General features: G+C 42.7%; 1 protein-coding gene across 4 annotated transcripts in view; it reads left to right on the forward strand.

Moving 5' to 3' along the window:
• The window catches only part of MLH1 (mutL homolog 1), a 39,127-nt gene extending 13,880 nt beyond the window's left edge, over positions 1–25,247 (forward strand). For 2 of the 4 annotated variants that reach the window (XM_073223634.1, XM_073223636.1), the window contains 10 exons: positions 1,563–1,656; positions 2,550–2,703; positions 3,895–4,268; positions 5,106–5,254; positions 17,983–18,091; positions 19,952–20,015; positions 23,094–23,255; positions 23,842–23,934; positions 24,201–24,314; positions 24,924–25,247. In XM_073223634.1, the coding sequence (XP_073079735.1) occupies positions 1,563–1,656; positions 2,550–2,703; positions 3,895–4,268; positions 5,106–5,254; positions 17,983–18,091; positions 19,952–20,015; positions 23,094–23,255; positions 23,842–23,934; positions 24,201–24,314; positions 24,924–25,091 (1,481 nt within the window). In that variant the 3' untranslated portion in view covers positions 25,092–25,247. Of the gene's footprint in view, positions 1–1,562; positions 1,657–2,549; positions 2,704–3,894; positions 4,269–5,105; positions 5,255–17,982; positions 18,092–19,951; positions 20,016–23,093; positions 23,256–23,420; positions 23,781–23,841; positions 23,935–24,200; positions 24,315–24,923 lie in introns of those variants that run through there. The other 2 variants (XR_012125851.1, XM_073223635.1) reach the window with 2 other exon arrangements.
• The last annotated feature ends 1,330 nt before the right edge of the window (positions 25,248–26,577 follow it).

The following is a 26,577-nucleotide window of genomic DNA, read 5'->3' on the forward strand; positions in this document are numbered from 1 at the left end:
CTGATTCAGTTTTTCACCTTCCATCTGGGAACAGGATGCATCTTTCCATTTGTTCTGTTCTTAGCATTTTTATCACTGGTCCTTTACTTTATGTTTTAAAGCAAATTCATAATTATTTTATAGTTTTGTTTGTTTGCTATTGGAAATGGTATATTCCCCACTCCATTTATAATGATAATCATCTATAAATGTCCCAAATTATGCATGTTTTACAGCAGTTTTCAAAGCAATATAGGGATAGGAGGGAATCAGTAGTTTTTAGACAATATTCTGTTAAACTGATTTATTTTAGTAGGGTTTTTCCAACTTCATTAAGACGGACTTAAACCTGATATGATATAGAAGCTTGCTTTAATCAAAGCTCAGAAAATGATTTTCATGTGCTTTTTCCTAACCTTGAAGAATAACTGTTTGGTAACACGTGTGTTGGCTACAGAACAGACAAGAAGGAATCAGTATACGTGCCATTTGAGTAGCCTACATCCATGCTTCTGTTTACCACGAGGGCTGTGCATTAGCATTAGCTAATCTGGTCATGATGCCAGCTTCCCAGTAGCAAAAAAGGTCAGACTCATAGGCATGCTCAGTTCTTTCCACACTGTGCAGGCTCCCTCGTGGCAGGGACAAAGAACACACCTTTGGCATGTCTCAGGTTCATAAATCTCAGCAGAAGGCCTCCATCTGTTCTCTTGTTGGGTGCGCATGCCTGCTGTGGTCCGTGGGGTCAGGACATGTGTTAGGGAGTACAGGGGCATCATCTGGTCGGTGGAGGCAGTGAGCACTCAGAACAATAGTCTCCTCGCTGAGTAAGTCAGGGCTACTCTTCTCATGGAGTTAAAAATACATGACATGTCCTTGGATGCAGCAGCACAGGACAGTGGATCATCATGAGGTCGTCTGGGGAGAGAGGAGAGCTGGTTTCTGAAAATAGGTCTGATCATAGTCTATCTCAGCTGTGTTTTCTGAAAATAGGTCTTGTGTAGTCTTATCTTTCCAAGATTTTATTTTTGCCAACCCTCAAATCTGCCTCCTTAAATTACCTTAAAGAGGCATGCTCATGCGTGCACTGCCTGAGATGCCTGGAGAGCGCACTTACCCCCCTTCACTTGGTGGATACCCCATGTTTGCACTCTGAGCAGAGGTAGATGCTCTCTCATCTCCCCCTTGAGCACACACCTCTTTCCAGTAGTGCTTGTCTTGGACTTCGAATGAGTTTATTCACCAGTGTATAATCTCCAGCATGTAGCACATGTGACAGGTCACCAGTGTGTATTTGCAGGGTGGAGTCAGAGCTGCTCTCCTGCTGCCGCTGTGCATGGCAAGGGCTGCTGGAGGACGGGCTGTGGGGCCGGGGTGCCCTGCCCTGCCAGGCTTCTGCTGCCCTGGGAGGGGAGTGCACCCCGAGCCCACAGTGAGACGGTGCCAAGTAGCCCCAGGTAAAGGGAGCCCTTCCTTCCTGCGGGTCGCTCTTCCTGAGTGATTTCAGGCCATAGATGAATGTGCACCTGTCCCCTCATCCCCCAGGACAGGTTTGAACTGGTTACTTTCCTTCTATTTTCTAGATCGTCTGGTAGAGTCAAGTTCCTTAAGAAAAGCCATTGAAACAGTGTATGCAGCATATTTGCCCAAAAACACACACCCGTTCCTGTACCTCAGGTAATGCAGCCAAACTCCTCACCCGAGACCCACAGGGACCGATTCTATGCCTGTGTGGCTGGCCTCGGAAGGAGATGGGCCTGCTAATTATAGCTTGGTCAGAGCCCATGTGCTCCTGCAAACCGATGTCCCGTCCTTCTCACAGGTAAGGGCAGGCTCCTTCATTTATTCACTCTTGTACCAGAACCTCCCTGGAAGCCTCTCATGTGCCAGCCACTGAGGGGTGACACAGCGGTTGGTGGGTGAAGAGCATGCCTTGCCCTGAACCTGGCAGAAACTGCCCTAAAACTGGCACAGAGCCCCCTTCCCCTCCAGGGTCCTTCCAGCATCCTTGGCTGACAGGGCCTCCCAGTGCAGTCATAGTGCAGGCAGTGGCAGGCGACTTGGAGCCAGGCAGTGTGAAAGCTGGCACAGCCTCAGACAGAGTTTTGTCCCCTTCCAATGACAGGAAGTTCTCTTGCATGCATTTTTGTTTTGATCTTCCTGTGATACTGAAAGTAAGTAGGGGACGGATTCATAGTCACAGATGAGAAAACCAATCAGAGAAGTTAAGTGACCTGCCTCACATTCACACAGCAAGGACATCCACTAGGTCTGGAATGAGGGTAGCAGCTGACATGTAATAAATGTGCCAAGTTCATGCAAAGAGCTTCACGTGAATTTAATCCCCACCAGATATTATATCCACCTCCAAATGCAGAAACTGAGACAAAGAAAGCTGATGAAACTTCCCCAAAGCACCCAGCTTCCAAGCGGCAGAGTCGGCATTGGGACCGCAATCACTGAGACTTGACCTTGAAGCTTTGGCCTCCTGTGTCTTCTGGCCACCACACGCATTGCATGTGATTCCCCTGGCCCCACCGCCTGAGGTCTTGTCCTCTTTTACCTGCCAGCTTAGAAATCAGCCCCCAGAATGTGGATGTCAACGTGCACCCGACGAAGCACGAAGTTCACTTCCTGCACGAGGACAGCATCCTGGAGCGGGTGCAGCGGCACATTGAGAGCAGGCTGCTGGGTGCCAACTCCTCCCGCATGTACTTCACCCAGGTGAGGTTGCTTTCACCCAGCTTTCACCTGAAGCGGTCATTTCATTAGGATTGTAAGATTAGGATTTTCTAATTTTTTCATCTTTTCTATATTAAGTAATTATAATTCTTCTGTATAGAAGAACTTCCCTTTATTTGTTAGAGCTGGAATGCAGTTCATACTGCAAAGTATGGATAGATGCCCAATTTAACCCTTTAGTTATCAGTTTGCAAGGGAAAGAGTTGGTATCTAATCTCCAGTGACAGTCAATGACTTTTTCCAGTCTCTTTCCATCTCTTCCTCTCTTTCCCTCCCTCTCTCCTTCTCCCTCCCCAGCTTTTTCTCCCTTCTAAGTATTTTGTCATAGCTGTTCATAAAACAACATAATGTAACCAATTATAGTCGTTTTTCTTTTTGATCCTCAAAATATCCCCTCGTAGACCAGGGAACTCCCTTCAAGCTGGTGCTCTTGTCCCTTTGACCCAATTCCATTAGTCTTTGATAATTTCCTGTTTCAGGCAAGACAAGATGTTGTAGGCTCACTCTGTACTTCCCCAGCCCAAGCTTTAGACTGGCTATTTCTCTAAGAAACTCTGGTTTATTTTAGTGGGGTGTGGTATTAGAGACTATATTGTGGGATTGGGTGTTCTCACCACTACTGGGTGATCATTACTTTTAGGCCTTCCCAGTAGACAGAGCTTAGAAGTATGTATATTTAAAAATAGACAGTAGAGTGGTGGTTGCCAGGAGCTCAGGGGCAGGAAAGAATGGTGAGTTATTGCTTCATAGGTACAGAGTTTCAGTTTGGGATAATGAAAAAGTTCTGAAGATGGGTGGTAGTGATGGTTACACGACAGTATAAATGTACGAAATGCCACACAACTGTACACTTGAAAATGGCTGAATGGTAAATTTTATGTATAATTTACTGTAATAAAAAAATCCTCTTATGGCAGCAAAAAGCAACAAAAAAGCAAAAATACAAGAACTTTACACTAACATTTCTACTTCAAACCAACTAAGACTAAAAACTTGAACTTTTTAGTTTTATGTTGGTATATCTTCTATACTTCAAATTTTGGTCAGAATTACTTCTATAATAGTAGTTCTATAATGATACTATACCTGGGCCTAGCTGCTTTCTCCATTTGGGGACCTGGGCTTCTGTACTTCATATTCTGAACCTTCCCACTGTCTTCTTCTTTGACACAGACTTTACTACCAGGTCTGGCTGGCCCCTCTGGGGAGGTGGTTAAATCCACAGCGGGTGTGACTCCCACATCTTCTGGAAGTGGTGACAAGGTTTATGCCCACCAGATGGTCCGCACGGATTCCCGGGAGCAGAAACTGGATGCCTTTCTGCAGCCTGTGAGCAAGGCTCCATCTAGTCAGCCACAGGCTGTTGTCCCAGAGAACAGGACAGATGCTTCTAGTGGCAGCACCAGGCAGCAAGATGAGGAAATGCTTGAACTTCCAGGGCCTGCTGAAGTGGCTGCCGAGAATCAGGGCTTAGAAGGGGACACAACAAAGATGACTTCAGAAATGTCAGAGGGGAAAGGGTCCCCATCCAACCCCAGCAACCCCAGGTATGGCCTTCTGGAAAAAGTGCAGCTTGCTCCTTGCTCTCACTAAACTGCCTTCTGACTTGGACTTTTCTGAAGCACCAGCATCTTCTCTCTGCTGACAACTCGCCCTCTGCCTCTGATGGAACAGTGCTGTGGCTTGTCCACGGATCCAAGCATTAGTTTAAAGCACATCAGAAAAGAAATGTAAAGAATTTTGTTAAATTCTTAGTAAAGAATTTTGATAGTGCCTCAACAGTAGAGGTGGCAAGAGAGAGAGAACCCTTAAGTATCCAGAGGGTTGTCCCTCGTCCTACTCAAAACTGCTTTCCCTCCTCAGAAGAGACATGCCTTCTTAATCCAATGGAGGCATGCCCTGGGGTACGTGAGCCCAGGGTGACAGCTCTGTAAAGGGGGCAGGAACAATCATAATGTTTGTTTAATTTTGAGCAGTTCCAGTATTAGTCTCCAGGTTCCTTAAAGACACTTCACTGAGACCTGTAAGGTGGTGGTTCATTACCTAATGTGTTCAGGTCCTGAACCTGAAGCTCAGGTGATGTCACTTGTGTAAGACTGCACATCCACTTGGTGGCTGACCACAGAGATCCTGGCACCAATGGGCCATTCGGAGCTAGACTCCAGAGTCCTGCTGTGAGCAGTGGCCAGCTGCTGGGCTCGGGGCTGGTCAGATAAACAGTGTGCAGGAGAACACATTGGTCACGCTGGCCTGCCGCCAGCACCAGGGAGATGAACAGAGCCGGCACAGAGAAGCTGCTTCCTCCTCCAAAGTGCAATACCCAGGGTTTAGCTGAGTTAAAAAGAAAAACTAGAATAGTAACAGTGTCCTTATCTTTATTGCAGAAAGAGACAGCGAGAAGGCTCTGATGTGGAAATGGTGGAAGATGGTTCCCGGAAGGAGATGACAGCAGCTTGTACCCCCTGGAGAAGGATCATTAACCTCACTAGTGTTCTGAGTCTCCAGGAAGAAATTAATGGGCGGGGCCATGAGAGTAAGTGCAGGGTCTGCCCAGGACTCCAAGGGCTGCAATGGCTGTTGTAAAGCCTTTGAAAATGCAGAAAGTATACGTGTGCTGAGCAAATCTCCCTTTACTAAACCCACAGCAGCAGCTTAAGGACAGTTTTCAGGTAGGGGAGTGTGGGGAAATAGTCTGGTTTTAATTAGAATTGCTTGGTATTCTCATTAAACCAGAGGGGTCAGAGCAAAGGAGGCATATAAATAGCCTTCGGTTTGTGTAGCTTATAGCAGCGTAATGATCAGCAAGCTCCTACTCCCGTGACCTGATGGATGCCATTGCTGGGAGCACCCTGGGTTCATGTCCCAGCTCTGCCACTTGTCCTGTGTGGGCTTAGGTTCATAACGTCTCCACATCCCAGCTTTCCTTATCTGTCAGTGAGATTAATTTTACCCTGGGAGATTATTTTGCTGACTAGAGATAAAATATAAGGAAAACACTTGTTATAATGGTTCAGTAGGTGTTTTTATATCCTGAAGACAAAGTAATGTGTCATCATCTTCCTCAGAAACAGCTTTTTAGAATACCTGAGCGTCGAACTCCATTTTGGTTCTGTTACTTTAACACTAACTTTATGGTTTTAGGAATTAAAAGAGGGCTCCTCCCAGGGATGAACTCAGCCAGGAATTGAGGTGTGCGATAGCAACTTGGCCCTGATGAGTCCTGACCCCACTGGTGGGTCAGACAGCCCTGCTCCCGAGTGTAGACGCCCTTGCTCGGGGCTCCAGATGGCAGCTCCGCACTCAGTGTATAGCGGTGAACCGTGACCTCCCATTTTTCATCTGGAACACAGTTCTTAATTAAAATAGTTAAATTTCAACACTGCTATAAACTGTATCTTAAAGGAAATGAGTGGCGAAGGAGCAATTAGGTTCCTTTCCCACTAGTCCTTAACCTTCTAAATCAGCTGCTCTCAGTGGCCTCTTAGGTTTTTCTCTCTCAGCCACCAGTTTGAGCAAATGCAGGAAAGGACTCCATTGCCTCTCCTGGTTTATTCTTTCTCTTCTTTGTACTCTGGGCCTTTGTTTACATGTGAGGAAGGATAAAGGTTGTATGTACACTTGGGAAGGGTAGAACCTTCCCATGACTCAAGTCTTGCCAGTTGTAGAAGCAGCTGCCAGTTGGCATCTGATTTTTCTTTCCATGAAGATTTGCTTTGGCTGCTTGCCCCTCTGTGACAGATGTTCAAGCTGGGAGCTTTTACAACAGTTCAATCTGAGAAAGGCGGCTGCTACATGATTTAGTTAGCGGTGTTCCTCAGTAGTTGGAATTGCCAGACTCTCTCAGTTTTAGAATTTAGTGAGTTGTCTTTAAGGATTTGTACCCCTCATACAAAGCAGGCTGTGTAAAGTTACAGTTAGAATACATTTCTGAATAGTTTAAAACTATTTTCAGTGCAGTGTAAAACTAACCTGCATCAAGTTTGATCTGGTTTGGAGTCCATTGCTGAGGCTAAGACGGCGAATCTAAATGTTCTACAATTGTTTATTCATACCTGTTAGCTCATTTAATTCTGGAATATTCTTGGGAGGAAGGCAGAGCAGATGCTGTTATTTCTGTTTTAAAGATGAGGAAATGGAACGGAAAGGAAGGCAGGTCGGTTGGACATCCGAACTATGAGCACCAGGCCTTGTTGGCAGGGTTTGGTCCTGGCATGGCCTGCATGCAGGGGCCTCACCCAAGACTTACGTGCCAGACTAGATTGACTGCCTGCATGGAACAAGGCCACCAGGTGGCTCTGATCCTTGTTTGGAGGCTGGGTATCATGGGATGAGGGGGCGTCTGTGATTGGGCCAGAAGGGCTCTGCTGGAACTCCTGCAGCTGGGCCATTCCATAGCCAGCTGGAAGTCATTCACCTTTGGGGGCATCCTTTTGCTGCTCTGTTAAATAACCACAGCCCCTGTGGGCTGTTGTGATGACACCTAGGATACTGCATGCTCCCTTCATCATCAAGCCTCTGGTCGAGGGGAAGGACCTCTGCCTTGGGTTCTGCCTGTGGCCAGTCAGTTTATACACAGCCCAGGAGGCAGAAGCTGGTAGTCTTTGAGTGACATGCTGCACAGGGATCTCTCTGGGGCTCAGATATAAGCCACTCACTGTAATAGACCGACAGTCCTGCTGCTCCTCCACAACAGTTGTGCCCCTGCCTGGGAAAGCAGTCAGAGGCGCTTTCCTCGTCATGACCTTCTTAGATGCACTGTTTGTGCGGTTACTTCATCGGTGTGCTGCTGTGCAGGACCCTGTCTGTTGAATTCCTGCTTTATAGTTGGTGACCGGCAGAGTGCCTGGCACGAGATTCCTGCTACCGGAGCAGATGACTAAGAGGCGAATCCTCAGTCTGTATTGTAAACAGCTGTCAGAGTTGACCACCCAGTAGGTAACTCTCTGGAGCCTGATGGGTTTACCCATTCCTGGTGGGCACTTTCCATCAACTAATGACTGTCATTTTGGGCTCAGTGTCCAGTCAAGTGTTCCATGGTATAGGCTTGTCTCAGATCAGTAATGACTGAACTTACTTTTGCTTGTCCCGTAATTCTGACCTGTTAGCTGATGAGGACAAGGAGTGTGGCAAGTTGTTTGCTATCATTTGAATGTGAAAACATGCTTGACATTTTACCCACAACCTTACTATATTTTCTTTGGTGAACAGTCCTAGGCCTAAGTGCTCATTCTTTTTGGTCTGTCACCAGATGAGTTTCTCTTGCTGTGTGAAATCGGTTTCTGTAAATATTTATCAAGTATCAGCTCTGTACGAAGTATGCTGTGCCCCCATAAGGCTTTGCCTCAGAGGATGCCATGGGGTTGTGAGGACTGTGTAGCAAATAGCTGGCTGCCACATAAGGCAGACTGCAAGATGCTCCGTGACACAGGCCACTTCAGCAGGTCCTCGGGTTCCGGCCTCGGGGGCTGTGTAAGGCCATGAGGACGACTGGGCCCTCTGCCCTTCCTTGAGTTTTAGCTCTCCTTATGGCTTCTCGGGAAAACATGCTGAGACCCGAAGCATCAACCATGAACTTGGGTGTGTGGTTTGACTTTGAAGCACAGAGGGATTTTGTCCTGTTTTGCTGCTGGCAGAATGGCAGGGAAATGCCTGCAGACCTGTAGCAGTGTGGCAGTGTATGGGCAGGAGGGGAGTACAGGTCCTGGAGGGCCTGGTGAGAGGCTTGAGGAGGTCCAGGCAGCCTTGAAAATCCCAGTGGAGCAAAGCCCTACCTGTCTTCTTCGTGGATTTGCTATCTGGCTGTGGAGCAGGCCTGCAGACCCTGAGCCGAGAGCAGACGCCCCCAGCCTGCCTTCCCCTGCGGCGGTAGGAGGTATGGATGTGCCAGGGCTCTCCCGAAAGTTCCATTTGGAAAAGCGCCCGTCTATTGCGGTAGAGCACTCCTCTTTCCCTTTCCTCCAGTGCCTCATTAGTCAAGATTATTTGATATTATCCGGCTTTTAAAATCATTGTTTTCCACCCACGCTGAATATCCTGTAGAGATGCTGAATTTCCAGTGGGAACAGAGAGGAACACTTTCTTCTAAACATGGAGAAAATAAGCCTCATTTTGTGGGGCGTTGGGCTTTTGTAACTGTATGAAAATTCACTCGTGGTGCCCAAGCCTAAAAATATACAGGGAGAGCATGATATCGAGGCCTGTTGCTCTCTCAGGATCTTGCCCTGTGGACCCCAACCCGTTTTCCCCACTCCTTGATGGTAGTGGTGTTTTTACCTCTCTTACTAAAAAGAGGTTGAGATAGGTAGATACACAGATATATGGGTAAATACAAAACTGTATTTATAAAATGTGTGTAGATCTGCAGAAGACTAGTGATTACCCGCTGCAGAAGCAGCCAGGTCTGCACCTTCGAGGCATTCAGTGCTCGCACCATGCCACCCCTTCCTCTTGCCCTTTGGGGTATCACCCACCCTACATTTGGTGACTGTTTCCTTTCTTTTCAGTATAGTCTTACCATCCATGTTTATAGCCCTAAACAATTATTTAGTTTTGCAGTTTTTACATTTTACATAAATGGAATCATACTGTACTTATCTGCAGTTTCTCTCTCTCTCTCTCTCTCTCACACACACACACACACACACACACACACACACACACACACACACACACACACACAAAACATTCCTCAGATTTGTCCATCTTAGTCCATGCAGCTCTGACCGGCTCTTTATGGTTCTGTTGAGGGGCACTGGGGGCTCATGGCTTCATCCCTCTCTCATGCCTCCCAGCTCCTGGCCTCGGGAGGATCAAGTTTGTGGCACACTGGTTGGGAGGCACTGTTATAGGGTATATACTTAGGAGAGCTGCTGCTGGGTCATAAGGTGATAGATTGCTTTCCGAAGGGATCATGTAAATATACAGTCCCACCAACAACATGCAGAAGTTGCATTTACTCTACTCCTTTTCAGTATTTGATATTGTCAGACTTTTCACCAGCCTGGTCTGTGTGAAATGGTATCTGATGGTGTTTTTTTTTTTATTAAGGTACTTTTGATATCCACTCTTATGAAGGTTTCACATGAAAAAATCAATGTGGTTACTACATTCACCCATATTATCATATCCCCCCAATACCCCAGTGCAGTCACTGTCCATCAGTATAGTAAGATGCTACAGTCACTTTTTGCCTTCTCTGTGCTACACTGTTTTCCCCATGAAACCCCCACACCATGTGTGCCAATCATAATACCCCTCAATCCCCTTCTCCCTCCCTCCCCACCCACCCTCCCACACCCCTCCCCTTTGGTAGCCACTAGTCCTTCTTCGAGTCTGTGAGTCTGTTGCTGTTTTGTTCCTTCAGTTTTGCTTCCTTGTTATACTCCACAAATGAGGAAAGTCACTTGGTACTAGTCTTTCCCCACCTGGCTTATTTCACTGAGCATAATGTCCTCCAGCTCCATCCATGTTGTTGCAAATGGTAGGATTTCTTTCTTCCTTATGGCTGAATAGTATTCCATTGTGTATATGTACCACATCTTTATCCATTCAGCTACTGATGGACACTTAGGTTGCTTCCATATCTTGGCTATTGTTAGTAGTGCTGCAGTAAACATAGGGGTGCATATGTCTTTGAATCTGAGAAATTATATTCCTTGGGTAAATTCCTAGGAGTGGAATTTCTGGGTCAAATGGTATTTCTATTTTTAGTTTTTTGAGGAACCTCCATATTGCTTTCCACAATGGTTGAACTAGCTTACATTCCCACCAGCAGTGTAGGAGGGTTTCCCTTTCTCCACATCCTTGCCAGCATTTGTTGTTCTTAGTCTTTTCGATACTGACCATCCTACCTGGTGTGAGGTGGTATCTCATTATGGTTTTTATTTGCATTTCCCTGATAATTAGTGATGTGGAGCATCTTTTCATGTGCCTGTTGGCCATCTGAATTTCTTCTTTGGAGAATTGTCTGTTCATATTCTCCACTCATTTTTTAATGGGATTATTTGCTTTTTGGGTGGTGAAGCATGTGAGTTTACATATTTTGAATGTTAACCCCTTGTCAGATATGTCATTCACAAATATATTCTCCCATACTGTAGGATGCCTTTTTGTTCTTCTGATGGTGTCCTTTGCTGTACAGAAACCTTTTAGTTTGATGTAGTCCCATGTGTTCATTTTTGCTTTTGTTTCCCTTGCTCGAGGAGATGTTTTCAGGAAGAAGTGGCTCATGTTTATATTCAGGAGATTTTTGCCTATGTTGTCTTCTAAGAGTTTTATGGTTTCATGACTTACATTCAGGTTTTTGATCCATTTCAAGTCTTTTTTTTATGTATGTAGTTAAACAATAATCCAGTTTCATTCTCTTGCATGTAGCTGTCCAGTTTTGCCAACACCAGCTGTTGAAGAGGCTGTCATTTTCTCACTGTATGTCCGTCCATAGCTCCTATATTGTACATTAATTGACCATGTATGCTTTGGTTCATATCTGGGCTCTTAGTCTGTTCCATTGGTCTGTCGGTCTGTTCGTGTGCCAGTACCAAATTGTCTTGATTACTGTGGCTTTGTAGTAGAGCTTGAAGTTTGGGAGCGTAATCCCCCCAGCTTTTTTCTTCCTTCTCAGGATTGCTTTGACTATTAGGGGTCTTTTGTGTTCCATATGATTTTAGAACTGTTTACTCTAGTTTGTTGAAGAATGCTGTTGATATTTTGATAGGAATTGCATTGAATCTGTAGATTGCTTTAGGCAGGATGGCCATTTTAACAATATTAATTCTTCCTATCCATGAGCATGGGATGTATTTCCATTTATTGGTATCTTCTTTAATTTCTCTCTTGAGTGTCTTGTAATTTTCAGGGTATAGGTCTTTCACTTCTTTGGTTGGGTTTATTCCTAGGTATTTTATTCTTTTTCATGCAATTGTGAATGGACTTTTCCTGATTTCTCTTTCTGCTAGCTCATCATTAGTGTACAGGAATGCAACAGATTTCTGTGTGTTAATTTTGTATCCTGTAACTTTGCTGAATTCAGATATTAGTTCTAGAAGTTTTGGAGTGGATTCTTTAGGGTTTTTTATGTACAATATCAGTCATCTGCAAACAGGGACAGTTTAACTTCTTCTTTACCAATCTGAATGCCTTTTATTTCTTTATGTTGTCTGATTGCCGTGGCAAAGACCTCCAGTACTATGTTGAATAAAAGTGAAGAGACTAGGCATCCTTGTCTTGTTCCTGATCTTAGGTGAAAAGCTTTCAGCTTCTCACTGTTCAGTATGATGTTGGCTGTGGGTTTATCATATGTGGCCTTTATTATGTTGAGGTACTTGCCCTCTATACCCATTTTGTTGAGAATTTTTATGATGAATGGATGTTGAATTTTTTCAGATGCTTTTTCAGCATCTATGGAGATGATCATGTGGTTTTTGTCCTTTTTGTTGATATGGTAGATGATATTGATGGATTTTTGAATTTGGTTTGCTAATATTTTGTTGAGTATTTTTGCATCTATGTTTATCAGGGATATTGGTCTGTAATTTTCTTTTTTTGTGGGGTCTTTGCCTGGTCTTGGTATTAGAGTGATGCTGGCCAAATAGAATGGGTTTGGAAGTATTCCTTCCACTTCTACTTTTTAGAAAATTGTGGAAGATGGGTATTAGGTCTTCACTATATGTTTGATAAAATTCAGTGGTGAAGCCATCTGGTCCAGGGGTTTTGCTCTTGGGTAGTTTTTTGATTACCAGTTCAATTTCATTGCTGGTAATTGGTCTGTTCAGATTTTCTGTTTCTTCCTTGGAAGGTTGTATTTTTCTATTAAGTTGTCCATTTCTTCTACGTTATCCAGTTAGTTAGCATATAATTTTTCATAGTATTTGCTAATAATTCTTTGTATTTCTGTGGTATCCGTAGTGATTTTTCTTTTCTCATTTCTAATTCTGTTACTGTGAGTAGACTCTCTTTTTTTCCTTAATAAGTCTGGCTAGGGGTTTATCTATTTTGTTTATTTTCTCAAAGAAGCAGCTCTTGCTTTCATTGATTCTTTGTGCTGTTTTATTCCTCTCAATTTTATTTATTTCTGCTCTAATCTTTATTATGTCTCTCTTTCTACTGACTTTGGGCCTCATTTGTTCTTCCTTTTCTAGTTTCGCTAATTGTGAGTTTAGACTGTTCATTTGGGATTGTTCTTTCCTGAGGTAGGCCTGTATTGCAGTATACTTCCCTCTCAGCACACCCTTTGCTGCATCCATAGATTTTGCAGTGTTGAATTATTGTTGTCATTTTTCTACATGTATTGCTTGATCTCTCTTTTTATGTGGTCGTTGATCCATTGATTATTTAGGAGCATGTTATTAAGCCTGTATGTGTTTGTGGGCTTTTTCATTTTCTTTGTATAATTTATTTCTAGTTTCATACCTTTGTGGTCTGAGAAGCTGGTTGGTACAAATTCAATCTTTTTGAATTTACTGAGGCTCTTTTTGTGGCCTAGTATATGATCTATTCTTGAAAATGTTCATTGTGCACTTGAGAAGAATGTGTATTGTGCTGCTTTTGGATGGAGAGTTCTGTAGATGTCTGTTAGATCCATCTGTTCTGATGCCTCTGTTCAGTGCCTCTGTCTTCTTATTTATTTTGTCTGGTTGATCTGTCCTTTGGAGTGAGTGGAGTGTTGAAGTCTCCTAGAATGAATGCATTACATTCTATTTCATCCTTGAATTCTGTTAGAATTTGTTTCACATATGTAGGTGCTCCTGTGTTGGGTGCATAGATATTTATAATGGTTATATCCTCCTGTTGGATTGACCCCTTTATCATTATGTAATGTCCTTCTTTGTCTCTTGTGACTTCATTTGTTTTAAAGTCTATTTTGTTTGATACAAGTACTGCAACACCTACTTTTTTCTCCCTATTAGTTGTATGGAATATCTTTTTCCATCCCTTCACTTTTAGTCTGTGTATGTCTTTGGGTTTGAAGTGAGTCTCTTGTAGGCAGCATATAGTTGGGTCTTGTTTTTTATCCATTCAGTGACTCTGTGTCTTTTGATTGGTGCATTCAGACCATTTATATTTAGGGTGATTATCGACAGGTATGTACTTATTGCCATGGCAGGCTTTAGGTTCGTGGATACCAAAGGTTCAAGGGTAACTTCCTTGCTATCTAAGAGTCTAATTTAACTCACTTTGTATGCTATTAAAAACACAATCTAAAGTTTCTTTTTTTCCCCTCCTTTCTTCTTCCTCCATTCTTAATATATTAGGGATCAAATTCTGTACTCTTTGTCTATCCCTTATTACCTCTGGTGACAGTTGTTTCACCTTAGGAACACTTCCATCTATAGCAGTCCCTCCAAAATGCACTGTAGAGATAGTTTGTGGGAGCTAAATTCTCTCAGTTTTTGCTTATGTGGAAATTGTTTAATCCCTCCTTCAAATTTAAATGATAATCTTGCCAGACAGAGTATTCTTGGTTCCAGGCCCTTCTGCTTCATTGCATTAAATACATCATGCCACTCCCTTCTGGCCGGTAAGGTTTCTGCTGAGAAGTCTGATGATAGCCTGATGGGTTTTCCTTTGTATGTGATCTTTTTGTTCTCTCTGGCTGCTTTTAATAGTCTGTCCTTATCCTTGTTTTTTGCCATTTTATTTATTATATGTCTTGGTGTTGTCCTCCTTGGGTCCCTTGTGTTGGGGGTCTGTGCACCTCCATGGCCTGAAATACTATCTCCTTCCCCAGATGGGGAAGGTTTCAGCAATTACTTCCTCAAAGACACTTTCTATCCCTTTTTCTCTCTTCTTCTGGTACCCCTATAATATGAACATTGTTCCATTTGGATTGATCACACAGTTTTCTCAATATTCTTTCATTCTTAGAGATCCTTTTTTCTCTCTGTGCCTCAGCTTCTTTGTATTCCTCTTCTCTAGTTTCTATTTTATTTATCGTCTCCTCCACTATATCTAATCTGCTTTTAAAACCCTCCATTATGTTCCTCAGTGATTGGATCTCTGTCCTAAATTTGTTACTGAGTTCTTGAATATTTTTCTGTACCTCCATGGCATGTTTATGATTTTTATTTTGAAATCTCTTTCAGGAAGATTGATTAGTTTGGTCTCAACTCGACTCATTTTCTGGTGTTGTTGAGATTTTGCTTTGAACCAGGTTCCTTTGATATTTCATATTTGTATGTGGTGCTTTCTAGTGCCCTGAAGCTCTATTCTCTGGACTTGCTCAGCCCCTGGAGCGATGTTGGCAGTTGCAGGGGAGTGGTGCTGGTGCCTGGGGGGAAGAAAGATCTATTTCTTGCTTCACAGCTGCTATGCCTGTCTCCACGGCCAGAACCAGTGGGCTGAACACACAGGTGTGTAAGCCTCTATTCTTTGTGTTTGTAGCGGCTATAGGTGGGGCTTCCCTCTGGTTGGCCTGATGCCAGTGCAGGGGTTGCCAGTTTGCAAGCCATGTGCAGGCTGGCCTGGAGGAAGGCGCAGTAGTGCATATCACGGTGGGTGGTGGGAAGGGCTTAGAGCTGTGTAGCCAGCCAGGGGGATGGAGCACCTGAAGATAGTGAAAGTTCCCAACCTGCCCGGCAGAGTGCACCCAGACAATTTGTCTACCTGTCCTTTCTCCTGAGCAGTAAGCTCTCTGCAATCCTTGCCCTTTTAGCAGCCCTCTTGCTTTTAGAAAGTCTTTCAGACTACCTGCCCAGGTCAGCTGGGTATGGTTCCCTATTTTCCAGAAACTGCTGGAATCTCAGTCTCTCCAGGTATTCAGCCTGTCTTAACTTTCCAACCCCACTAACCACCAGAGCACCATGCAATGTAGGTTCACGCTCCCAGAGCAGATCTCCAGGGCTGGGTGTTCAGTAGTCCCAGGCCTCCACTCCCTCCCTGCTCCATTTATCTTCCTCCTGCCAGTGAGCTGGAATGGGGGAAGGGCTTGAGTCCCACTGGGTCAGGCTTTGGTACATTACCCTGTTTCATGAGATCTGTTTTTTCTCTAGGTGTATGCAATCTGGTGCAGCCTTCTTTCCTATTGCTCTTTCAGGATTAGTTGTATTAATTATATTTTCATATTATATGTGGTTTTAGGAGGAGGTCTCTGTCTCACCTCTCATGCTGCCATCTTTATTCCTCTGATGGTGGTTTTATTTGCATTTCCTTGTCTACTAATAAAGTTGAATTAAGTATATTTCCTCTTCTGTTAAATGCCTGTTCAAGTTTTTTGCCCATTTTTTAAATTGGATTTTTGGTCTTTTTAATCTGATTTTAGGAATTTTTTATATATTGCAGATACTAATCAGTTACATGAAAATATTTTCCCTCTGTTTAGGGCTCATCTTTTTTTTTCTCTTTTTTTGTGTGAACACTTGTGTTAATGAACAGAAATTAGATTTAATGTAGGCAGATTTTATAAATTGTTCTTTACAGATTGTCTTTTAAATCGTACTTAGGCAATCCACATTCCTAGCTCTGGGATAATTAAAGATATGCTCTTATATTGTTCCTTAAATGCTTATACGTAATCTCTTGCCCACCTGTAATTCATTTTTGGCATATAGTGATAGATTTACCATAGTGAATACTAGTTTCCATGTGAATATCAAATTGTTCCATTAGGACATTGTTATCAGTTTGTTTGGATGTGGAGAATATTATTCACTCATACTTCTCCCCCTTAGATCTTTCATGGTCTGCCTGAAGCATGTCCTTTTGTGGGGCCTTGGGTGGCAAACTAAGTTTTGCTTTGTCTAACTTATCCTTACTTAGAAGTTATTTGCTGGGTTTTAATCCAGATTGGCAGTCTTTTCATAGTGCATTTAAGATGTTACTCTTATCATTTTCTGGCTTCTGCTGTTAAAGCTGAAAATTCAGCTTTCAGCCTTCCATTTACTGCTTTGTGGTAATCTCTGTTTCTGGAGTGTTTTAAAGATCTCTTTTCTGTACAGTCCTGCAGTATCTCTAATGCCAGGTGTGGATTTTGTTGGGCTTCCTGGAACTGAGGCTTGGTGTCTTTTACCACTTCCGGGATATTCTCAGATATTTTATCTTCAAAGTCTACAAACATTGTTCCTCCCTCCCTTCTCCAGCCCTCGTCCCTTCTGGAACTTGAGTTACATGTCTGTTACCCTCCATTGTGTGGGTTATTGTTCATACTTTCCATCTCTCTGTTTCTCCATGCTGCATTCTGGATAAATTTAGATCTATCTTCCAGTTAATTACCTTGCCATCTTGTCTAATTTTTTGGATAGTCTATCTTGAACTTAATTTCAATTACTGTATTTTTCATTTTGAGAAATTTATTGGGTTTTTTTAGAAATCTCCTTGATCATTTTGTATAGTTTCCTGATGCTTATAATGAATAATAGTAATTTTATATATAATAATAATTTTAATACCTCTAAAGCATACTGAACATACTTATTTCATCTGCTTAGTGATGTTTCTAGTATCTAAAACATTTGCAAATATGATTCTGTGGTTTCTTCTGGATTCTAAGTACCTTGTTCCTTTGTGCATTTTGTGATTTTTTTTTGTCTGCTAGTTCCTGATACTTTATTTGTGGAGAATTACTTAAGTGAAAATTAGTTTCTCCAGAGAGAATTTTCATGATTCTATCAGGAACCTGGAGGAACAGTCAGCCCTGGAATCAACTTAAACTAAAATCTCCACTTAAGGTTTTCAGACAACCTGTTTAAGTCTGAACCCAGGCTGCAGAAACATGTGAGAAGCAATTTACAGTTATAAATTCTCAGGGGTGTGTCTTTTCTTTGCTCCCAACACCAAGGCTTGAGGTGGGCGGGGCACATCTGCCCACAGCCCTTTGAGGGGCCTGAGGGAGGGCATGGCCACGTTAGTATTTCTTTTCTTTCACACTGAGGGGTCTCAGCTTTACATGTTGGGGAAATGGTCTCCTGTTAAGATTCCCCATGTCACATCATTCCTAGATTTTTGTCTTTCTCCATACCTCAGAGCCTGCAAAAACCAAAATTCATGGTTCATGAGATTCCTCTAGTCTCTGAGGCTGGCTTCAGTGCTCTCATTGCTCGCTGGCTTCCCGCTTTATCTTCGGTTGTAACCTTTGAGTATTCCTTAATCTTCTGGCAATTCCCTGTTGTATTTTGAAAGACTATCTTATTCCTCATTGTGTGTCTTTTCAGCACAAGGCTCGGTCCAGGAAGCTCTGCTTGTTCATTGCCTCTCATTGTGGTGCTTGGTGCTTTCAGCTGCACAAGGTGCCGGTGGGATGCTGTTCCTCACGTGCTGTTTGTTTTCCAGCTCTCCGGGAAATGCTGCGTAACCACTCCTTTGTGGGCTGTGTGAATCCTCAGTGGGCCTTGGCGCAGCATCAGACCAAGTTATACCTCCTCAACACCACCAAACTCAGGTAGGACAGTGGGGTGGGAACAGTGCAGAGCTGCAGGGAGAATGGCTGGCTGGTGCAGGCCCAAACAGCCGGAGTGTACAGTGCAGGGCCTGGGCCCAGGATCGGGTCACACAGATGTGGTTTCAAGTGCAGGCTCATCTCTTTCCTATTTGTGTGACCATGGACAGGTGACCCCTCTAAACTACAGCTCAGATTTCCCATCAGCAAATTGGGACATTACTGCATCCAGGGTTTCATGATGAGAAATGGCATGAAACCCAGTGTCTGGGAAGTGCTTGGTGCTTCGTCCATGCTGGCAGCTGTAAGCAGGTGCTAGGGACTCAGCACGCTAGTGACTCAGAGTGTCTGCTCTGCGGAACAGGGCTGGGCATCTAAGAAAGGGGGCTGCTGCCCTACCCTCCTCTGCAAATGCAGTAAAGGCTCATTGCACCCGCCAGACGAAGCCAGTGGGGCTGACGAGCACAGGGAGGGTGGTCCCAGCAGTATGGTTTGCCCAGTGCATAGCCCAGCCATTTTTATCAAGTGTTCCAGGGACCCTGGTGGATGAGCCTGGTTTGTTTAGAACCTGTCTTAAATATGTTCTCAAACAGGTAGTGCAGATGGGAGGCTGCTGTGGCCTTGCAGCTGTTAGCATCCTTGTTCCCTTGGGACTCCTTGGCACTGAGCCCTGCGACTGCCGCCCAGTGCGTGCTTCTCAGCCCCATGAGTGGGGGGCCACTGTGTGTTGCTTGGAGTTGGCACCTAAGATGAAGACCCATTTGCTCTCCTCACCTACATTGCCCCAGGCCAGGAGCTCACCAGGGGCACACACACTTAGTCCTCTGAGGCTTGGAACCCTTTTGGTGCAGATCTGTCCAAGCCACTGCCTTTGCTGCTAGAATCTTTGGGCTTGTGGAGGGAGCTCTTGTTAGGAATTCTACTTCCTTGTTTTTCCTTTTCCAGCATATCTAAGTGCATGATTTCCAAGGCCCCAAATCATAACTGTGTTCAGACTCTTTGATCTCACAGATAGAAATCCAGGCCAGTCCCAGAATTTCAGCCATTAATAAACGTGAATGGCTTCCCAACGAGAAGATAAAAAAAACAGAACCAGGCTAAGTGTAACATCTGGAGTCAACCATTCCTTTCCCACTTTACCGACTCTGATCTGGAACAAGTCAGTTATTCACTGGCTGCCTCAGTTTCCCCACGTAATGCAGGTTAGCAGATGCTTTGCCTACTTTGGTAGTGAAGTCTTTAAACAAGACCTGTGTGGTGCAACTTGCTTGAAGAACTGTAAAGTACTGTTGATGTAAGTTCTGTGTTCTGTAAGTAGCCCAGTATGTTGTGCATTCCTAGCTGCCTTTGGAATGTTGCCAGCCAGTGCTTCACCCTCAACCATGTCATGTAGTCTAATTCTGCCTTATATCCACTTCTGATTATTTAGGGTGTCTGCCTGCCCTCCTTATGCATTCTGTATCATTTTTCATGGTGAATTTTGTTAAAAGAGTGATTTATAGGATTCTTTGTAAAGGGGAAAAAGGGCAAATAAACAAAAACTCCTTAAATTTCACCTCCAGGATGTCAGAAACCTTTCACAGCACCAGAGGAGTGGGGACAGAGCAGGGGTGTTAGTAAGCCACTTATCTGAGTGCTCTAACCTGGGTGTGGAGACAGCCAGCCGAAGATGTGCTGGAGCACACCTGGGATCACAACTTTCTAGAACAGATCTTGGTAGACTGTCAGAAAGGTGCCACAGCAAGGCAGAACCATCTCTTCGTCCCATTCATGTTTCAGATTACTTTTCCCATTTGTCCCAGCTGCTGGGCTCGCAAGTGTGGATTCAGCTTTTCCTTAAAATCACTTCATTTTTATTTTCAGTGAAGAACTGTTCTACCAGATACTCATTTATGATTTTGCCAATTTTGGTGTTCTGAGATTATCGGTAAGTTTATTTCCTACTTCTCATTTCTGAAATGAATTCAACAACTGGTAATTTCTGAAAGTAATACTACCCTGATATAATGTTTGTATATTATATTTTTCTAGATTTGCTTTGGGTAGTTTTGTATTGTATGATTTACATAACTTTAGCTATAATACAATTTTATACAACCCAGAACAGTCATTTGGTAGTCAGCTTAAACAAATGTTTATTATTATAGAAGTTAATACAGATCTACTTAAGAAAACTTGGGAAAAGATAAAAATAAAAACATTCTCTAAAACCTGTGACCCATACACAACTCTCAACAATTTTAGTCTATTTCTTCCAGGACCTTTTCATTACCTAATTGTAATTTAGAGTTAAAATTTATATTATCTATATTGTTTCATAACTTCTTTTTACATCTGACATACTGTGCAAAAACGCCTTCTGGGATTTTTGATGGGATTGTGTTGAATCTGTAGATCAGTTTGGGGAGAAAATCTGTTAGATTTACCCCTTATTTCACATTTTTTGATGTTACTATAAATGGCTTTTTAAAAAATTTTCCAATTGTTGCTAGTACACCATATTTTTGTACACTGATGTAGCTTGCAACCTTGCTAAACTCACTCTAGTAGCTTTTTTATAGCTACCATCAGATTTTCTACATAGATGATTATGGCATTTGAAGAAAGACAGTTATTTCTTCCTTTCCAATCTGGTGGACGGCCTTTCTCTCACTCAATTGCACTGGCTAGAACTTTAGTGCAGTGTTGCATAGAAATGGCAAGAATGAAATCCTTCTCCTGACCTTAGGGGAAAAGCCTTCAGCCTTTCACCATTATGGATGCTTTCTGCCATTGGTAGGTATTTTGCAGATACCCCATGAGGCTAAGTTCCCTTCTATACCCTGGCTCTTCAGAGTTTTTATTGAGAAATGGATGTTGAATTTTTTCAAATGCTTTTTCTGCATCTGTTAAGATAATAGTATGGGTTGTTTTCAGTCTGTTAATATAGTGACTTGCTTTGATTTTCATGTTAATGAGCCAGTCTTACCTTCCTTGGATGACCCTTCTTGTACATTATATATTGTCCTTTTTATATATTATTGGAGTTGACTTGCTAAAGTTTTATTTATAGTTCTTACATGTATGTTCATGAATGTTATTGTATTTGTCAGGTTTTGATACTAAGGTTATGCTGGTATCATAGATTAAGTTGGGAAGTATTCCCACCTTTTCCATCTTATGAATGAGTTTGTGTAGAATTAGTGTTATTCCTTAAATGTTTGGTAGAATTTACCACTGAAGCCATCTGAGACTGGAGAGTTGCTCATGGGAAGGTTTTTAACTACAAGTTCAACTTCTTTCCTAGCCACTCATGTAGCCCTTCCTTCTTGAGTGAGCTTTGGTATTTTGTTTCAAGGAATTTGTCCATTTAAGTTTTCAAATTTTTGGTATGAAGTTGTTAATATAATTTTTTTTCTTTTAATTTCTGTAGGTCCTCATTCCTAAAATTGGTAGTTTATGTTCTCTGTTTTTAATTTGACCAGTCTGGCTAGAGGTTTATCAGTTTTATTGATCTCAAAGAATTGACTGTTAGTTTCATTGTTTTTTATTGTTTTCCTGTTTTCTATTTCATTGGTATCTGCTCTGATCTTTATTATTTCCTTTTTTCTGTTTGTTTTAGGTTTAATTTGCTCTTTCACATTTCTTAATATGAAAGCCAAGGTCATTGATTTGACACCTTTCTCCTTTTCTAATAAAGGCCTTAAGTGCTATAAATTTGCCATAAGTACTACATTAGTAGCCTCCTACAAGTATTGATAAGTTGTTTTCATGTTCATCCAGTTCAAAACAGTTAACCCTTGACCACCACCAGTAGGAGGGTTGACTCTCCCATGCAAAGAGCTGCCTACTGACTCTCCAAAATGTTACTACTTACTGCTGACCTTACTGATAACATAAAGTCAGTTAACAGATATTTTGTATGTTACATGTATTATATATATTTTTATGTATTTTTACAATAAAAAACTAGAGAAAATGTTTTTTCAAATGGTGGCAAATCTCCAAAAATGCTTCTGATATTCTTATAGAAAAAAATTCACATATAAGTAGAACAGTGCAGTTCAAACCTATGTTATTCAAGGGTCAACTCTTTCTAATTTCCCTTTTTATTTCTTCTTCAACACACAAGTTATTTACAAGTTTGTTCTTTCCAATTACTTGGAGATTTTCTGGAGATCTGTTACTGATTTCTAATTCCATTTTGGTCAGAGAACATGCTTGAATCCTTTTACACTAAGTCTTGAGACTTGTTTTATGGCCCAGAATATGATTTGTTGGTAAATGTTCATGTGCATTGTATTCTGGTCTTATTGAGTAGAATGTTCCATAAATGGCAAGTATATTGGGTTGATAGTGATGCTCAAATCTTCTGTATCCTGATGTTCTGTCTACTTGTTCTGTCAGTTACTGAAAAAGGGATACTAAAACCTCCAGCTATAATTGTCAATTTGTCTATTTTACTGTTTGCAGTTTTCATTTTATCCATCATATTTTAAAGCTCTGTTACTGAATGCATAAACATTTAGGATTATTAGGACTGACTCCTCTATTGTTATGAAAAAATAAGTGCATTATGATTTTATAATGTATATAAAGTACTTAGTAACAGTGTCAGAAGAGGAGAAATGGAAGAACATTTAGGCATCTTTCATTTGACAAGATTTCAACCCTCCTAATCACATTTACCTGAAATGTCATTAACTTTTTCTCCCTCCCCTTTGCTTTAATGTTTAATGATCCGTGAGGCAGCAGAAAGAAATTTCCTGCCAAGTGATTTTTCTAGAAATACAAAAGTGGAGTCCTTAGACAGGAGAGTGCCTCCACATGGTCAGAGGCTTCTAGTTCACAGTCCTCTCTGTTAAGATGGCCATTGGTGAGGAGGAAGGGCTTTCTGGTGTCTCTTTGGGGGAGATAGAAAGTGAGTGTTCGGTTTTGGGTTTCTCAGCTGCCGCTGTGATCGTGGCTTTGCGGGAATTAATTGAGGCTTCGTTTGGAAGCACTGTTAACACTTCCTCCTTCCTAGGAGCCTGCACCACTCTTTGACCTCGCCATGCTTGCCTTAGACAGTCCTGAGAGTGGCTGGACGGAGGAAGATGGTCCCAAAGAAGGACTTGCTGAATACATTGTTGAGTTTCTGAAGAAGAAGGCTGAGATGCTTGCCGACTACTTCTCTTTGGAAATCGAGGTAGGTATGTGTGTGACAGTCATTTTTATGCCTCTGTTGTGTTCTTTGGTTAAGAATCAAGTTCTGTAGTTGGTCCAAGATCAAGACAAGAAGGCCAGGCTCTCCTGAGAAGCGGCACATGACATAAACGTTCACATCCTTTTCACTCCCCATTTCCACTTCTAGGTTACACAACTGTTGTATCATCCATTCATGCCCATTCCTGTTCCCAGGGTAAAGGACCCAGACATGAGGAAGAGCCAAATTCCACACTCCCTCAGGCCACGGTGAATGAGATTATGAGATTATTTCAAGCACTTGCTCTTCCTGTTTTTTTCCTCTTTCCCCTTGATCTTTGGGGCTTTCCATATGGATGTGTTCTTTGGTTGGTGACCAGATCTGAAGAAATAGTTGTTCTGCTACACATCAGGACAATAAGCTTTTTAAGTGCTTTGCTCTCCTGCCCCCAGTGCCCAGCCGAGTCAAGCACCTGCTCACCCGCAGTGGCAGGTAGGACAAGACTTGGAGGAGCACTGGGGAGATGGAATTTGTTCATATTGTAACATCATTATCTCTTGACCCCTTACCCTATCCTTTCCACAAGCAGGAAGGGAACCTGATTGGATTACCCCTGCTGATTGACAACTATGTGCCCCCTTTGGAGGGTCTGCCTGTCTTCATTCTTCGGTTAGCCACTGAGGCAAGTGATGAAGCCAGTACTGAGTATGTAGATACGTGCTGGAGGGAGAGGGCTGTCCCATGGACAGGTAGGATGGGAGGGTAAAGCTGAAGGCCCCTCATCTCTACCTGCCCCTGGCACTGCACAGTACTGATTTACGATGCAGTGCCCCAAAGTCACATTTCCTTTTCTTAGCTTTAAGTAATCTCTGAGCTCCATTTAGAAATGAAATGTGTTTATTAAAGCACACACTCATGTTGAGGTATTGAATTCTCTCTTTGGACCAGGTGAATTGGGATGAAGAAAAGGAATGTTTTGAAAGCCTCAGTAAAGAATGTGCTATGTTTTACTCCATCCGGAAGCAGTATGTGTGTGAGGAGTCCACCCTCTCAGGCCAGCAGGTATACTGCAATGTTCATCAGCTCCTCCGGTGCTGGGAAGGGCCCTCACGCAGTCTTTAGAAGAGAAACTTGCCATCTCTGAGTTGCCAGGCTTGCACATAAGTTCAAACACAGTGGTCAGCTATTACTCGTGAGTTGTCTTACCTTCTGCTGTCTTGTATACAAAAATGTTTTCTTATATATGAGACAGCTGAGGCTTAGATGTAATTTCCATTTCTTACCTGTGGAGCTCCTAAGAAAACAGGGCCATATTAAGACCCCCAAATTCAGTGGTGAGTTAGGAATATACTTCCTTCTATTGCCACCCAGACGTCACGTCAGGATCGGACATTACGTTAGATGCTGCTACAGTAAACAGTCTCCTTGAATGGAGCCAAGGTTCCATGGGAGAAAGGCTGAGGAGGGCAGCAGCAGCTTCTTCTTTTCCCTCACCTCACCTCTTGTGTTAGGCCTGTAGGATCCCTGAGAGGCTGACCTAGGAGGATGCTTCTCCTAGCAGCCCATTGTAAGCCACCAAGACATTCCAGGCCCAGCACACATCGGCCGGGAAACCAGTGTCCACTGGGATGCAAGTGTGGAGGCTTATGACATCTGACATGTCTTTTTCAGAGTGAGCAGCCTGGCACCACTCCGAACCCCTGGAAGTGGACCGTGGAACATGTCGTCTATAAAGCCTTCCGCTCATACCTTCTGCCTCCTAAACACTTCACGGAGGATGGTAATATTCTGCAGCTTGCCAACTTGCCTGATCTGTACAAAGTCTTTGAGAGGTGCTAAATAGTCATTTATGGGCTCTGGGCTGTGTTCTTCCTTTGCATCCTGATGTTGGTAGGTCTTACGGTTGGAGACTCAAATTTGTCTTCTGACTGTTCTAAGTAGCATTCTTAGTGTGTGGCAGATTGACTGTAAATAAATAGTTGTGTCCTAACATGATTTCTTAATTTCACTGGAAGTTTTTCTAGATTGGTTTTCACCTAGTACATATTCCACTGTTTCAGAGAATCCCAAAATTAGTTTGAAATCCTTTGTGCATTTTACAGAAATTCTAAGAAGTCCTTGATGATTTCACAGATGAGGCTCTTGTTTGATTCTTTTCTGTCATCCATCTTCTGATAAATTTCTAGTACCAGGTGATAAATACTGAGTTGATTCAGATGCCCTTTTAGAAGAGGTCCTGAACACCCAAGAGGCTCTGGTGACATGGATTATGGAGAAAATGGAACTGATAATCTGTTGGTACCATTAGTAACCAACACTAATTCATTCATTCTTAATGTAAAAAACTCGAGAAGAAATAGTTCTTTTCCAGTCTAGAACTGGAGTGAATTTTTAAATTAGTCCACTTTGTTAATGGCTATGAATATTTCCAGCTTAAGATAAAGTTTTAGATATTCTTATTTGAAGGATGGTGTAAAAGTATAAACTATACTATGTGCCATTATGTAAAGTGCCACTAAAATAAGCTACCTTCAGGTTAGCTTGCACTAGGAGACCTGCACAACCAGCACAGGGAAGAATGCCTATAGTTTTGAGTCAAAATCCTGATTACCAGACTTAATGATGAAAATTTTTGGAAAAGAACAGAAAACTTTCTCGTATGAAAGTACTGGAGCCATTCCGTTTGGAAAAGACAGGAACAACATAACAGAAGGGACTGTTATTGTTCCACTAAGGAGACAAGCTCAGGTTCTAACACTTAGAACTTCCAGGCATCTCGGAAGTGACACTCTGAGCCCGGGCATGGCAGAGGCCGATTCGGCCATAGTGGGGAGACAGCAGGGTTTCCTGGGCCCCAGAGCTGGACTGCCCAGGGTGTTGGTTCCGCAGTGGGTTCTGGGATAAATCTGCATTCCGTCCCCTTCACCCCCCACGCCCATACAGCAACTGCTACTACTAGAAAGGAAATTTAGAGAAAATCATCTCAGTTCAGGAGATTGGTTTCCATATTTTGAAAACAAAGGGCTAATTACCTGAAGGGAATAATCACTGGATATTTTATTCACATCTAAGTTGGCTTTATTATCTAGTGTCAAGTCTAATTTTATTATCTTATGTGGCCTTGATTCATTAACCTTTTCCCAATACTTTTTCTGTGTAAACACATTGAAGATACAATTATCATTTCATAAAACCACCTTGATTCTGAAAGCAGAAGAGAATGACAAATCGTAAAGAAACCATAGTCAATGATAAAAACCTCCTGAACTGAGTACCTTTAAAGATGAAACCAAAATTCTGAAAAAGTTCTGTAGTCCAGATTATT

The sequence above is a fragment of the Manis javanica genome, chromosome 15 (genome assembly GCF_040802235.1).
Source record: "Manis javanica isolate MJ-LG chromosome 15, MJ_LKY, whole genome shotgun sequence".
Taxonomy (NCBI): domain Eukaryota; kingdom Metazoa; phylum Chordata; class Mammalia; order Pholidota; family Manidae; genus Manis; species Manis javanica.